Source organism: Pseudoliparis swirei, chromosome 24 (assembly GCF_029220125.1).
Source record: "Pseudoliparis swirei isolate HS2019 ecotype Mariana Trench chromosome 24, NWPU_hadal_v1, whole genome shotgun sequence".
In the NCBI taxonomy this organism is placed as follows: Eukaryota; Metazoa; Chordata; class Actinopteri; order Perciformes; family Liparidae; genus Pseudoliparis; species Pseudoliparis swirei.
Window position 1 is genome coordinate 29087068 of NC_079411.1, and position 13368 is coordinate 29100435.

Sequence of the window (13368 nt, forward strand, 5' to 3'; positions counted from 1 at the left end):
TAGAAGTCTTTACGTGACCTTCAGTAGATCATGTGATCTTCAGTAGATCATGTGACTGGCGGCTGGTCAGTGATGTCATCACACGACGGATCCTCGTGTGCAGAGAGCCGAGTTCGGTGAGTTCAGGGACACCAGCTCAAAATAAACGCTCTGAATGAAAAGTAATTATGAACATTTCCTGCAGCATTTACGGCGCTTTTAAAATTAATTCGTTCCAAATTGCGGCGTGTACGCACACGCCCTGCGTCGGCTAACTTTACCCAGCATGCCGAGCAGCAGCGACGCTACGTTGATCGATTCGTACGTCGTGTTTACACACAGAAATATTAAAGGTTGCACTTGGAACCGAAAATGGTTCTTTAGAGCGATGCCATAGAAGAACCATATCTGGTTCCTCAAAGAACCTTTCAAACCAGGGTTCTTTAAAGAACCTTTTCTTGAAAGAGTTCCACAAAGAACCTATAGAGTGTATTCACGTGACGTCAGCATCTCAATCGCGCCAGCTTGGGGTCCACTTATTAAAGGTCAGGAGAAGTTGACCTCCTATCGTGTCGCTGTTTGATTAAGCGAGAGCCCAGCAACCTCATGTCCTTCTGCATTACCAAAGAAAGATTTCAGCGGTTGGAATTGAATATTCCCAACGCTTTTTTACCTGATTTTACTCGCTCAACACTTTGTGGTTAATTCGCTAGTTACCAGCACAGAGCCCGGTCACATTCCTGTAAAACAGTTTTCATTTCCGCTATCGACCATGGGACATTAACAACTATTTCTGCGTTATACTTGTTGTGGAAATACCACAAATGTCGGAACATCAAGCGCCTGGTGTCTGGGTTCATATATAATCCGTAGTCGCGCAGATCCGCCTCCAGGACGAGTGTCTGGATGAAGCCGCTTCCAGCTCCTTCAGGACCAGCAGTGACTGTTTGGCTGGCCGTGCTGATGCTGTTCCCATGGAGACAGTGTTTTATTTGACCTTGAAATGAATCACAGAGTAAAGGCAGACATCGCCCGACGGAGTTGCCATGTTCATGGCTTCCTCCCAAGTTTCCATCCACAGTTCCTTTTGCGCAAGTGAAACATTGATTTTCGCTCGGCGAAAAAGCAAAAAGAGATTATTGACGAGAGTGTCAAAGGAAACGTGCCCAAAACCGATGTGTCAACAGAAACACATGAGAACAGTCGTAACGCTCAGACGCCGAGTGAAGCCGAAGGAGATGCATGACAAGGTGAAGTCATAGCCTGTCTTGTTGAGCTGATAAACCCATATTCTGATTCATTAGTCCCACATCCAACAGTGAGGCACAGTGCCATAATCACAAGGCACGCCGTTTTAAACTGAAATTGTGTCTCCTTCAGGATAAGATGGTCATTTCTAAAGAAGAGCGGCATAAAATAACGCAAAACAATGCCGTGCATGGACCCCAACATGGCCGCCAAAGGTTGTTGTGGTCACGTGAGTGAATACGCTCTATAAAGGTGTCTCAAAGAACCTTCAAAAGATGGTTCTTTAAGGCACCATTTCTGGTTCCACAAAGAACCTTTCAAACCAGAGTTCTTTAAAGAACCTTTTCCCTTAAATAGTTCCACAAAGAACCTTAAATGATGTCTCAAAGAACCTTAAAAAAGGTTTTTGAGACATCATTTCTGGTTCCACAAAGAACCTTTCAAACCAATTCAGTTTTCAATTCAGTTTATTTGTATAGCCCAATTTCACAAATTACAAATTAGTCTCAGAGTGCTTTACAATCTGTACACATAGACATCCCTGACCTTTGACCTCACATCGGATCAGGAAAAACTCCCAAATAACCCTTCAGGGGGAAAAAAAGGGAAGAAACCTGGAGGAGAGCAACAGAGGAGGATCCCTCTCCAGGATGGACAGAACAATAGATGTCATGTGACCAGAAGGACAGATTTAGAGTTAAAATACATTCAATGAATATGACAGAGTGTATGAATAGTTCATAGTAGGCATATTCCACGATGGAGACCTCCACGATCCATCAGGCAGATGGCGGTGGGGAGGAGGAGTGGGCGGAGTCTCAACAGTGGGCGGAGTCTCAACAGGACAGTGGCGTAGTCAGGAGCAGGAATTCCACGACCCAGACCTCGATGATCCATCAGGCAGATAGGATCTATGCCGTCTCATAGGGTCCGATGACCCCATGAGACATGAAGTCACAAGGACTCCGGGGAGAAAGCAGAGTTAGTAACGTGTGATTGAGAGATGAAAATTCATCCTTAAGGAGAGGAAAGAGGAGATAGGTACTCAGTGCATCCTAAACGTCCCCCGGCAGCTATAAGCCTATAGCAGCATATCAAGGGGCTGGACCAGGTGAACCTGATTCAGCCCTAACTATAAGCTCTGTCAAAGAGGAAGGTCTTAAGTCTACTCTTAAACGAGGTGACTGTGTCTGCCTCCCGGACTGAAGGTGGAAGCTGGTTCCATAGAAGAGGAGCTTGATAACTAAAGGCTCTCGCTCCCATTCTACTTTTTAAGACTCTAGGAACTACAAGTAGTCCCGCATTTAGTGAGCGTAGCTCTCTAGTGGGGCAATATGGTACTACATGCTCTCTAGTGGGGTAATATGGTACTACATGCTCTCTAGTGGGGTAACATGGTACTACATGCTCTCTAGTGGGGCAATATGGTACTACAAGCTCCTTAAGATATGATGGTGCATCATCAATCAAGGCTTTGTAGGTTAAGAGAAGAATTTTAAAAGTGATTCTTGATTTTACTGGGAGCCAGTGCAGAGCAGCTAGTGCAGGAGTGATGTGATCTCTGTTCTTAGTTTTAGTGAGAACACGAGCTGCAGCATTCTGGATCAACTGGAGGGACCTAAGAGACTTATAGAGCAGCCTGATAATAAGGAGTTGACCTAAGAGACTTATAGAGCAGCCTGATAATAAGGAGTTGACCGAAGAGACTTATAGAGCAGCCTGATAATAAGGAGTTGACCTAAGAGGCTTATAGAGCAGCCTGATAATAAGGAGTTGCAGTAATCCAGTCTCGAAGTAACGAACGCGTGAACCAATTTTTCTGCACCAGGGTTCTCAAAAGAACCATGTCCTTAAAGAGTTCTTCAAAGAACCTATAATGGTGTCTCAAAGAACCTTAAAAAATGGTTCTTTGAGACACCATTTCTGGTTCCACACAGAACCTTTCAAAACAGGGTTCTTTAAAGAACCATTTCCTTAAATAGTTCCACAAAGAACCTTCAAAGGTAAATTAAAACCATGGTTCTTTAAGGCACCATTTCTGGTTCCACAAAGAACCTTTACCAAATGGTTCTTTAAGGCACCATCTTCAGAATGGTTCCTCAGTAGGTTATGGTTCTTCGTGGAACCTCAAAGCCTTTTAAAGAACCCTTTAAGAACCGTTATGGTTCTGTGTCTTGGGGAGAAGCGGGCGGACGGGTAACCACGGTTACCGCGTGGAGGTCAAAGGTGCGACAGGTATGTAAACAGGAGCTCCTTCAGGAGGAACCTCCGGTTCCTCAAGACGAGCCTCCTGCAGAGTTTAAAGAACCACAAACAAACACAAAAATCTGCACACGGCAAAAAACTGAGTAGCAGCAGCGACAGACGAAATAAAATGTGTCAAACAAGCGATCCAAACACGTCTAAATCATCGGGACGACCTTTGAGCCCCCGCTCGGGTCGCCACGGTAACTAAACGCCACGTCTCCCTCCTCGCCGCATCGTGAGGAAACGAGCTTGACTATTTAAAGACGCCTGTAAACAACATTTAGACGCCGTGTGAGGTCTCCGATCCTCCGAGAGCACCGAGACACACGGGGCAATTCATGGAAACGTTGGACACGCGTCAGCAAATTCTTTTTGTCAAGGTTTAATTTTTTATTTGAAAACAATCTCGATATAATAGAAGCTTACATGTGGTTATAAAGTGACTTTATACAACTATTGTACCTGAAAACTTCAGTTTTACTCTTTACTTTTCATAATTACACATTTGGCTGAATTAAATTTATGAATAATCTTATTTTAATTTTATCTCTATACAATAGAAGCTTACACTTGGTTCTAAAGGGACTTTATTATGAATTATACTGTAAAGAATCTTATTAATAATATTTATTTTATTTTATCTCTATACAATAGAAGCTTACACTTGGTTCTAAAGGGACTTTATTATGAATTATAGTGTAATGAAACTTATTAATAATCTTTATTTAAAGTTTTGTAATTTTATCTCTAAATAATAGAAGCGTACAACTTTCAAACTTGCCACATTTTTTTGAATTTTTTTCCCGTCTGTCCTCAAAAAGATCTCAGAATTCTCTTTGATGTGCGACTCTAACCGCGTGGCGTCCAATAAACGAGTTCTGAGAGAACGTCTCACGATTAGATTATTAGATTATCTTTTTTAATTTGCAGACGTGTAGAAAATCTGCCAATAATTGCTTTTTCTTTCTTTCTTAAAAGTCCCAAGAGTTGCGCAATCAGTTTCAAACTCAGCAAGAGGAGAAGAAGAAGAAGAAGGAGGAGGAGGTAGGAAGTGGCTTCCCGCCGGCCTGTCTGTGGTCGTGTTTGTCAGTTGACGTGAAGCCGCTGCTCCGACGTGCCGCGACAGGAAAGGAATTAACTCACGAGAGAAGGAATAAAAAGAAAAGGGCCTCAGAGGGGGAGATGATGTTCACCACTACTCAAGGTGTGACAGTCAGAGACGCTTTGAATGTCAACCCTGGCTCTTTTTAAAGATTATTTGGCACGTACAAAAAGCTTTTTATAGCATTTAAAATCTCCGTTCAGACCAACAGGCGACACTCAGGGCTGCTTCCGCTCAGTCAGAGCTCCACGTTGGTGTTTGGAGACTCAGACCGCCTCTCAGGGGTCCTCGGCCCCAGGACCACCTGGCCTCAGCTGTATGTGGTCCCCGGGCTGCAGCCGGGTCCGCGGGGCCCCGGTGGACCGGGTCCCTGCATGTTTACCTCAGCGGAGGTCTTAGCAACGTTTCAAAAGTAAAAGCGCGAAGAGTCTTCGTCATGGAACTCATTTGAATGTTGTGTTGAATCTATAACATTTTGTAATGAGATGATCGCATGTCTGTCTGTGAAGGGAAAAGTAGAAATAACTGACAAATAAATGTGGTGAATAAAAAAGTTAAATATGTCCTAAAATTGGAGAAGACGTATAAAGTAAAAAGAGTTAAGTGCCCCAAAAACTGCAGTTTTACTCTCTTTACTTTACATAATTACACATTTGGCTGAATTATAGTGTAATGAAACGAATTAATAATATTATTTATTTATTTTATCTCTATATAATAGAAGCGTACACTTGGTTATTAAGTGACTTTATAAAACTATTGAACCTCAAAAACTTCAGTTTTACTCTTTACTTTACATAATTACACATTTGCCTAAATTATAATGTAATGAAACTTGTTTATAATATTATTTTAATTTTTTAAAATTTGATCTCTATTATAGAAGCTTCCAATTTGTTATAAAGTGACTTTTAAAAACTATTGTACCTGAAAACTACAGTTTTACTCTCTTTACTTTACATAATTAAACATTTATAGTGTAATGAAACTTATTAATAATCTTATTTTAATTTGATCTCTATATAATAGAAGCTTACAACTTGTTATAACGTGACTTTTTAAAACTATTTTACCCCAAAACTGCAGTTTTACTCTTTACTTTACACAATTAAACATTTATAGTGTACGGAAACTTATTAATAATCTTATTTTAATTTTTTTACATTTTATCTCTATAATAGAAGCTTACAATTGGTTATAAAGTGACTTTTTAAAACTATAGTACCTGAAAACTGCAGCTTTACTCTCTTTACTTTTTACAACTAAACATTTTCCTGAATTATAATGTAATGAAACTTATTAATAATCCTATTTGTATCTATCTCTATACAATAGAATCTTACCCTTGGTTATAAAGTCACTTTATAAAACTGTCTCTCCTCTGTAGACCTGGAGTCTCGCGCGCTCTCTCCCCTTCAAAGGGGCCGGCGGCGTGTGGGCGGAGCCTGCAGGCAACCGGAGCCGCGCAGCCAATCAGAGAGCTCCTCCCTCCGCAGCGCGCCGCTTACCTGTGCGCCAAAAAGCCCATCGCGAGTCAGTTGGGAGCCGTGAGCCGGGGAGGAGGAGCAGGAGAACTGCGATGAGGATGTTAACGTTTTCTCCGAGAGGAAGAAGAAGATAAAGAGATAAAGTTCCTCCTGCAGCAGAAGTTGTCCCGGGAGGAAGAGGAGGACGAACAGGTACTTCGGGATGTGTGTGACCTCCTGATGACGAATGACCTGATCCTCTGATGACATTAAGACTCGCTTATCGGAACTGTAATTAAATATATGTGAACATCAAAGCGATTTCATATTGAACGCAGACAAAAGAAAGAAAAACTAAAGTCACTTCAGGTTTTGAATTAACTGAACGATTATATGAATATACAATCCACACAAAGCTCCTAAAGGTTCTTAAATTAATGTTTTAATTATTGTCCTCGTCTGTTGTTTTTTTGGAGAATTTACTTTAAAGCATTCTCCAAAAAAAAATCAGATTAAACATAAATAAGTGTAAAATATAAAGTCAATGGTTGAATAAATGTGTATTATATTTAATATTTCTCTACACCTGTTTATGTGAAGGGTGAGTGGGGTGTAACCTAATGTATTGTTTAAAAATTATAAAGATTTTATGTCTTAACATGTTCATCTAAAGGCAGATTATGAACAAAGTATGGTCGATCACACCGGGTTATTTAAATTAAAAAATAATTAATACATTAATGCAGTCGAGAAGATTTTCAAAATACTCGTTTATTTTAAATTAATGTATTTTTGTCATTATTTCTCCTTATTTTTTACCCGTAAAGTAGATTTTTTTTTTGCAGGATCTGTGAAACGTGTTAAAACTGGAGCACAAAGGAGTTCAATACAAGACAAATATGTATATGCATCAAAGGAGAAGATTTATAGAATTAAGATTATTTCAACCGTGATTTATAAAGTATACACGATGGGATGAGAAACATTAGATTACATATACATCCACCCGGACTCTCCGATTGTCGTTTCTAATCGATTCTCTTTGAATAAAAAGGGATTAATTAGAAAAATGCCATCTCAGCCTGCTGACTGAACAAGTGCTCGTCTTTTATTTTATTAATAACAATAAAAAAAGGATATTTTTGGGGTATTTGATGCTCTTATTTGATGGCGGAGAAACGCTTGAAATATGTGACTGAAATACAGCGAAGGATCCGTACAGCTGCGAATAAAATATATGAAACAAATCTCATACAAAGACAGATAAATATATGAAGTAGTGGAAGAAGGATTTAAATATTTTACTTCAATTAATCCCACAACGTAAAACACACTTCATGCATTCAGTCACCAAGTAGCAACAGAAATGTAGTGACACATACAAGTATAAAAGTGAGCAGAATGTAAATGTATTAGTATCTTATTGTGTATTTTTGAATCATTATTATTGTTGTTTGAATATGTAAATGTTACTTTAATGGAGTCCACGGTGAAGAAGCTGCGTGTTTAACCTCGAACACGCAGCTTCTTCACTCAGTGTGTTTATATTAAAAAATTAAAAGGTACTATACTACACATACACACATATATATTCATATGGGAGATATATATATATATCTTCCACATATATATATATATATCTACCATATATATATATATATATATATAAATATATGGGAGATATATCTAAATATATATCCCACACACACACACATATATAGCCCACACACACTATATATATATATATATATATATACATGACGGCTGTATAATCGTATCTCTCTCAAACGCACAGCGGCGTGATGACAGCTGTTCTGCTGCCGTCCAATCAGAAGAGAGAAGCCTCAACGGCTGTCGCCACATTAATGGAGTTTACACTGAAGTAGAATCTGCATCAGCCCGTTATCCATATCCTAAATATCTCCACGTTATATATATATATATATATATCAAAGTGCAGAGGAGCAGCAAGTCTCTCACTTTAGCCTTTAATGTATGACCTCTAACATAAAGTCCATGTTCCTCCTCATACTGCTCCAGGGTGTGTGTGTGTGTGTGAGTGTGTGTGTGTGTGTGTGTGTGTGTGTGTGTGTGTGTGTGTGTGTGTGTGTGTGTGCGTGCGTGTGGTCAGACTTCACGCGGTCACTTAACAAAATGTCAGAAAGCTTCAGCCGGGGCAGAGACGTGTTTGAAGGTTGTGGCGGTGCCCCCCCCCCCCGCCCCCCGCTCTTCATCCATCTCGTCCTCGAAGCGCCGGTGAAAACAAACTTCTTGTAAACGCCCTTTGACCCCAAACTGACTGTTTTAACTCTTCTACGTCTGGGACGAGGATTCAAATTGAGCCCGTGGATTATTTTTTGAAAGGTGACCTTCAAAAGGTTTTGAAAAGGATCCGGTTTAGAGGTCGTGGAGCCTCCTCCCGCGCGCCGCTCCACTGAAGTGGTTCCATGTGGTTTCTTCCAGCGGGCGGACCAGTAAACCCGCTGTGTGCCGGGTCTTGGTGGGGCAGGTTTTACGACCACAGCTCTGTCATTGCCCCCCCCCACCCTCAGGGCCCTCCCTCGGTGCCAGCTGTTTTCCCAGAGGAGCTCCCGGCACTTTGGGGAACGGGACGCCTTCTTTTCCGCCGCCGCCGCTTGTTTATGGTCGCGTCAGGAGGAAGAGGAGGAAGAGGAGCATTCCCAAAAGATTAGAGAGCAGCGACTCTGGCTCCGGGCTGACGGCCACAATAAATCAGCTTGACCTTTAACACCGGGCCTTTTCATTTGGGAATTCCAAACTAATTGCTTTACAATTTCATTGCAATCAGGAGAAAGAAAAAAGAAGAAAAAGCTTCTTGGAGTCGGTTTGAAAACTTCTTCTTCTTCTTCTTCTTCTTCTTCTTCTTCCCTGCGATTGATGTGTGCAATCCTCTTTGTTCGGCCGTATTGACTCAACAAATTGAGATCTAACCGAGGGGGGGGGGGGTTCCTGTCACTCACAGTCTGAACACACACACACACACACACACATGCATGCTCCACCTGCTCCCCCTGAATCTACAGGACACACCACAGAGTGTGCATGTGTGTGTGTACTTGACCTCTTTCCTCATTTACTTTGGTCTAATTATCACCCAGAACCTTCTGGAGCGTCGGCCTCCTCCGCCGCTTCCTGCTGTAAAGATAATTGCAGATGTTTGAGGAGGATGGGGGGGGGGGGGGGGTTTCGCAGTACAGGTCTTGCCGGCTGGCTGGCGGCTGCAACAGACTCGTCCGACTTTGAGTCAAAATCAGAGCTCCTCCCTCTTTTCTCCAGAACACACTCCCGGTGCGACGGGACGGGATGCCGAGCGCCCCGGGAACAATTTATACATGGCAGAGAAGTGACCGGTCCTCCGTGCCGCTGCCGGTTCTCTTTGCCGGTCTGCGAAACCCGCAGACGCTTTCCCTGCCGCCAGTGAGCCAAACTCCGTTTGTTCAGCAGCTCGCCGGAGGCCTGTTGTTGGAAATCATGTGTGATTCATAAAAAGAAAAAACAGTTCCCCCGTCTGCCAGCGCTCAAACTTCAGAGACGTCGTACAAATAGACTTTGGCCTGCAGCCATACCTCCCTGGAACCTCTTCTTTTACCAAACTGCTCCCTCTGTCAACACTCCCCATCACTCCTCCTCCCCATCACTCCTCCTCCTCCTCCTCCTCCTCCTCCTCCGCACAGGTCCAACCATGTTGTTTTCTTTGCCTCCATGGGAAGTACCTGGCAGCGGATGCATGTGGCGGGCTGCTGCCTGGACACGTCTGTCTGCCCCCCCCCCTCCCCCTCAGCCACGCAGCGTGAGAACTGCAGTATCCATGGCCACGGCGCCCCCCCCCCCCCCCCCCCCCACGAGCGTCATTCCAGAACCTTCCACACGGGGGGAAAAAAAGAATAAAATGACCTCCGGGCTTCAACCCCAGCGGGCGAGAGAGGCTAACGTCTCTCCTTTTCCTTTCTGCAGGTTTTTCTGGCCGCTGCGTCGCCGTCCCGCCGTGTGCTGATCCTCTCGGCGCCACCCAGAGAACAGCGACCCCCGCAGCGTGAGCCCGTCAGCGCCGGCTTCTCCTCATGGCCCACCCGTACGAGCCCTGGTTACGGGCGCCGCCGCCGAGCGGCAGCCCGGAGGACGTGAACATCCCCTCGTGGTGGGACCTGCACCGGGACATGCAGTCCGGCAGCTGGATCGACCTGCAGGCGGGGCCGGGCGGCGGCGGCCTGAACCCGGGCGGCTCCATGGGCCTGCAGCACTCGCTGGGGCCCTACGGCTCCGACCCGCAGCTGTGCGGCCTGCCGCCGGCGCAGCTCGCCCCGGCCTCGCACCTCTTCGCCGCCCAGGACGGCTTCAAGATGGAGCCGCTGGGCCCCGAGATGCAGCAGCAGCAGCAGCAGCAGCAGCAGCAGCAGCAGGAGGCATACTCCCAGCTGGAGGAGGCGCAGGAGAGCGCCGCCGCCGCCTCGGCCCGGCCCAAGCGCCGCTCCTCCTCCAGGGGCGCCGGCCAGGCGGCGTGCCGCTGCCCCAACTGCGTCCACGCCGAGCAGATGGGCCAGAGCGCCGACGACAGCCGCAGGAAGCACATGCACAACTGCCACATCCCCGGCTGCGGGAAGGCCTACGCCAAGACGTCGCACCTGAAGGCTCACCTGCGCTGGCACAGCGGCGACCGGCCCTTCGTCTGCAACTGGCTGTTCTGCGGCAAGAGGTTCACGCGCTCCGACGAGCTGCAGCGCCACCTGCAGACGCACACCGGCGCCAAGAAGTTCAGCTGCTCGCTGTGCCCCCGGGTCTTCATGCGCAACGACCACCTGGCCAAGCACATGCGCACGCACGAGTCCCCGCCGGGCCGCGGCGAGGAGCGGCTCAACGGCGACGGCCGGATGGAGAAGGGCTTCGACGCGCCCAAAGCGCCGCAGGCCAACGCGGCGGCGGCGGCAGCCGACGCCACGTTGGAGCCGCCGCCGCCGCCGAAGATGAAATGTGAGACGGACGCCTCGGCGTCCGGCGCCGCGGGGCAGTCCGGCTAATTTCATCCCCTTTGAGGAGTTCTTTTGAATCGCAGTTTAACAGGAAGGTGGAGATGTGTTCACGTAGTTTTACAATAGAATAGAGAAGAGGGTCGACTTTCAGAGCGAGTTTGAGGTCCTGTGAGTTCATCAACTCGGTGATGATGGAAATGTTTTAGCACGCAGGGGAAAAGGAATTTGACTTATTCTGCGGATGCAACTTTACTTAAAATGGAAGGCGCTCACGCCCCCGATACGACCGACAGGCGGGCGGAGGTCACCCGACGGCGTCTCCTTCACTTGTTTACAATGAAGCTGTTCAAATGTGTGACTGCTGGGAGCTTTGGAGAAATGTTTCGACTCCAACTAACAACCATAAAACCAGTGGAAGGGCAGCACGCTTTAAAACAGAGACGGCGATACTTTATTTATTTTTGTCTCAAACTATCACCACGTGTGTGTGTGTGTGTGGCTGACTGTGCAAGTAGTGATAAGACACTGGAATATAATACAGCATTTTATAATAAATAATTAAAAAAAGGTCAATAGCCATTTGGAAGGTTGAAGGTTCACACCACAAAACTGTGTGCGTGTGCTGCTTGTATGCAACCATTAAAATAGGTTTACAATAAGTTAAATCGTAGGTTACATTAATAAAATGTTACAGCTGACGAAAACGCTGCCACATTGTTGATGTATAATATATAATATAGGAGAAAAAAAGGGAATTCCATGCACTACAATGGCTCATATCTACCAAAGAATTGTGCGTAGTTATGATGGTAAAACACTTATTAATGAGAATAATCATACAGTAATAGAATGTGAACGTTGTTTTTCGTTGGTTACCAGAGCGACCGCGACAATGCAAATAAACAGGAATTAAGTGTGATGACGACGATGATGTGAAAAGAGTAAACTCACAAATCACAACTCATTAAAGCTAAAAAATATATGAAAATGATCAGAGTTCTGAGGACATAACGGGATGCTGTCCACCAGCTGGACGTGGGTGGCGCCCACAGGGCCATCATGCTGGCTGCTGGTTGGCTGCAGCCACGAGACGTAAAGCTGCACTCATCACAATTGTAATATTAACAATGGAAATAATGTGCCGCTCAACTCTACGAGTGCACTATGTTTTAGGGTATTTTTTCTAATTTTCTGTTGTTTTTTAGACCTGCAACTTCACCATTTTTAGTTTAGTTTCACTGCTCTAATCAAAAATCTTTACACGGTTAAACTTGTGTGAACGGTGAACTCTGCTGCCATCTAGCGGCCAAAAAGAAGAACTGCGTTTGATAACTCGGGCAAACAGAACGTCTTCAAAGAGAGATCAAAGGTTCAGGCGGCAGTTGAAGCTTTCATAATCAATAATATGTGATCAATAGTTCTGTAGACAGCTTTACAGTTTAAACACTATTAGGATGTATGTAACCATCACAGACACTAGGCTGAGATTTCTATATATTTAGGGAGCTTGCATTATTGGAAGCTCACAATTGCTGTATTTATGTATAGGAGATAAGAAAATGGAAGTCTGTGCTTAAACTTTAGTCAATTATTGTGTATTGACTATTTCTATTATTTCTAATAATAGAAATAGTCTTTTTTTGATGTTGGTCAGTAGAAGAAAATGGACAACTTTGTTTTAATTTGTTGATGTAGTGAATGTTTAGTTGACTGTAATGAAATAAGTTCTAAAACCTTTAATAAGTTAAGTATCATGGTGTTATAACTTGTATTTAATCTATTATTGTCCTTTAAATAAATAAATAAATATTCTGTTTCCATGTTGAACCGTTTTTTTTTCATTAAAGATGTGCAAATTGTTAATGATTGTTTGCAGTTAAATTTGAACTCAAACACAACAGCTTTACCATTATCTTAATTATTATTATTATTATTATTATCAGTAATAGTAAGTATAGTAGTAGAAGCAGAATAGCAACACGTAGGTTGGATTTCTTTTAGAGCCTGTAGATGTGCTAATTGTCAATTATTCTTTGCTCAAATAAATGTGTACTCAAACACAACAGCTTTACTATTATTCTCATGATTATTATTATCATCATCATCAGTAATAGTAGTCGTAGTAGAAGCAGAATAACAAGAGCCTGTATATGTTTGAATCATAAATCAGCTTTACTATTATTTTTATTATTAATATAATAATAATAATAATTATTATTATTATTATATTATCAGTAATAGTAGTAGAAGCAGAATAACAAGAGCCTGTAAATGTGTGTATCATAAATCAGCTTTACTTTTATTTATTATTAATATTAATATTATAATAACTATTATT

At 43.6% G+C, this 13368-nt stretch overlaps 2 protein-coding genes across 2 annotated transcripts in view; one reads left to right on the top strand and one right to left on the bottom strand.

The window, feature by feature from the left end:
- scrn2 (secernin 2) overlaps positions 1-13368 on the bottom strand; it is a 51133-nt gene that overhangs the window by 31494 nt on the left and 6271 nt on the right. The window lies entirely within an intron of this gene.
- On the top strand, positions 6164-12857 carry sp6 (Sp6 transcription factor). The gene is made up of 2 exons (XM_056408870.1): positions 6164-6255; positions 10018-12857. Exon 2 carries the CDS (start codon positions 10125-10127, stop codon positions 11076-11078), a length of 954 nt encoding a protein of 317 aa, XP_056264845.1. The 5' UTR covers positions 6164-6255; positions 10018-10124; the 3' UTR covers positions 11079-12857.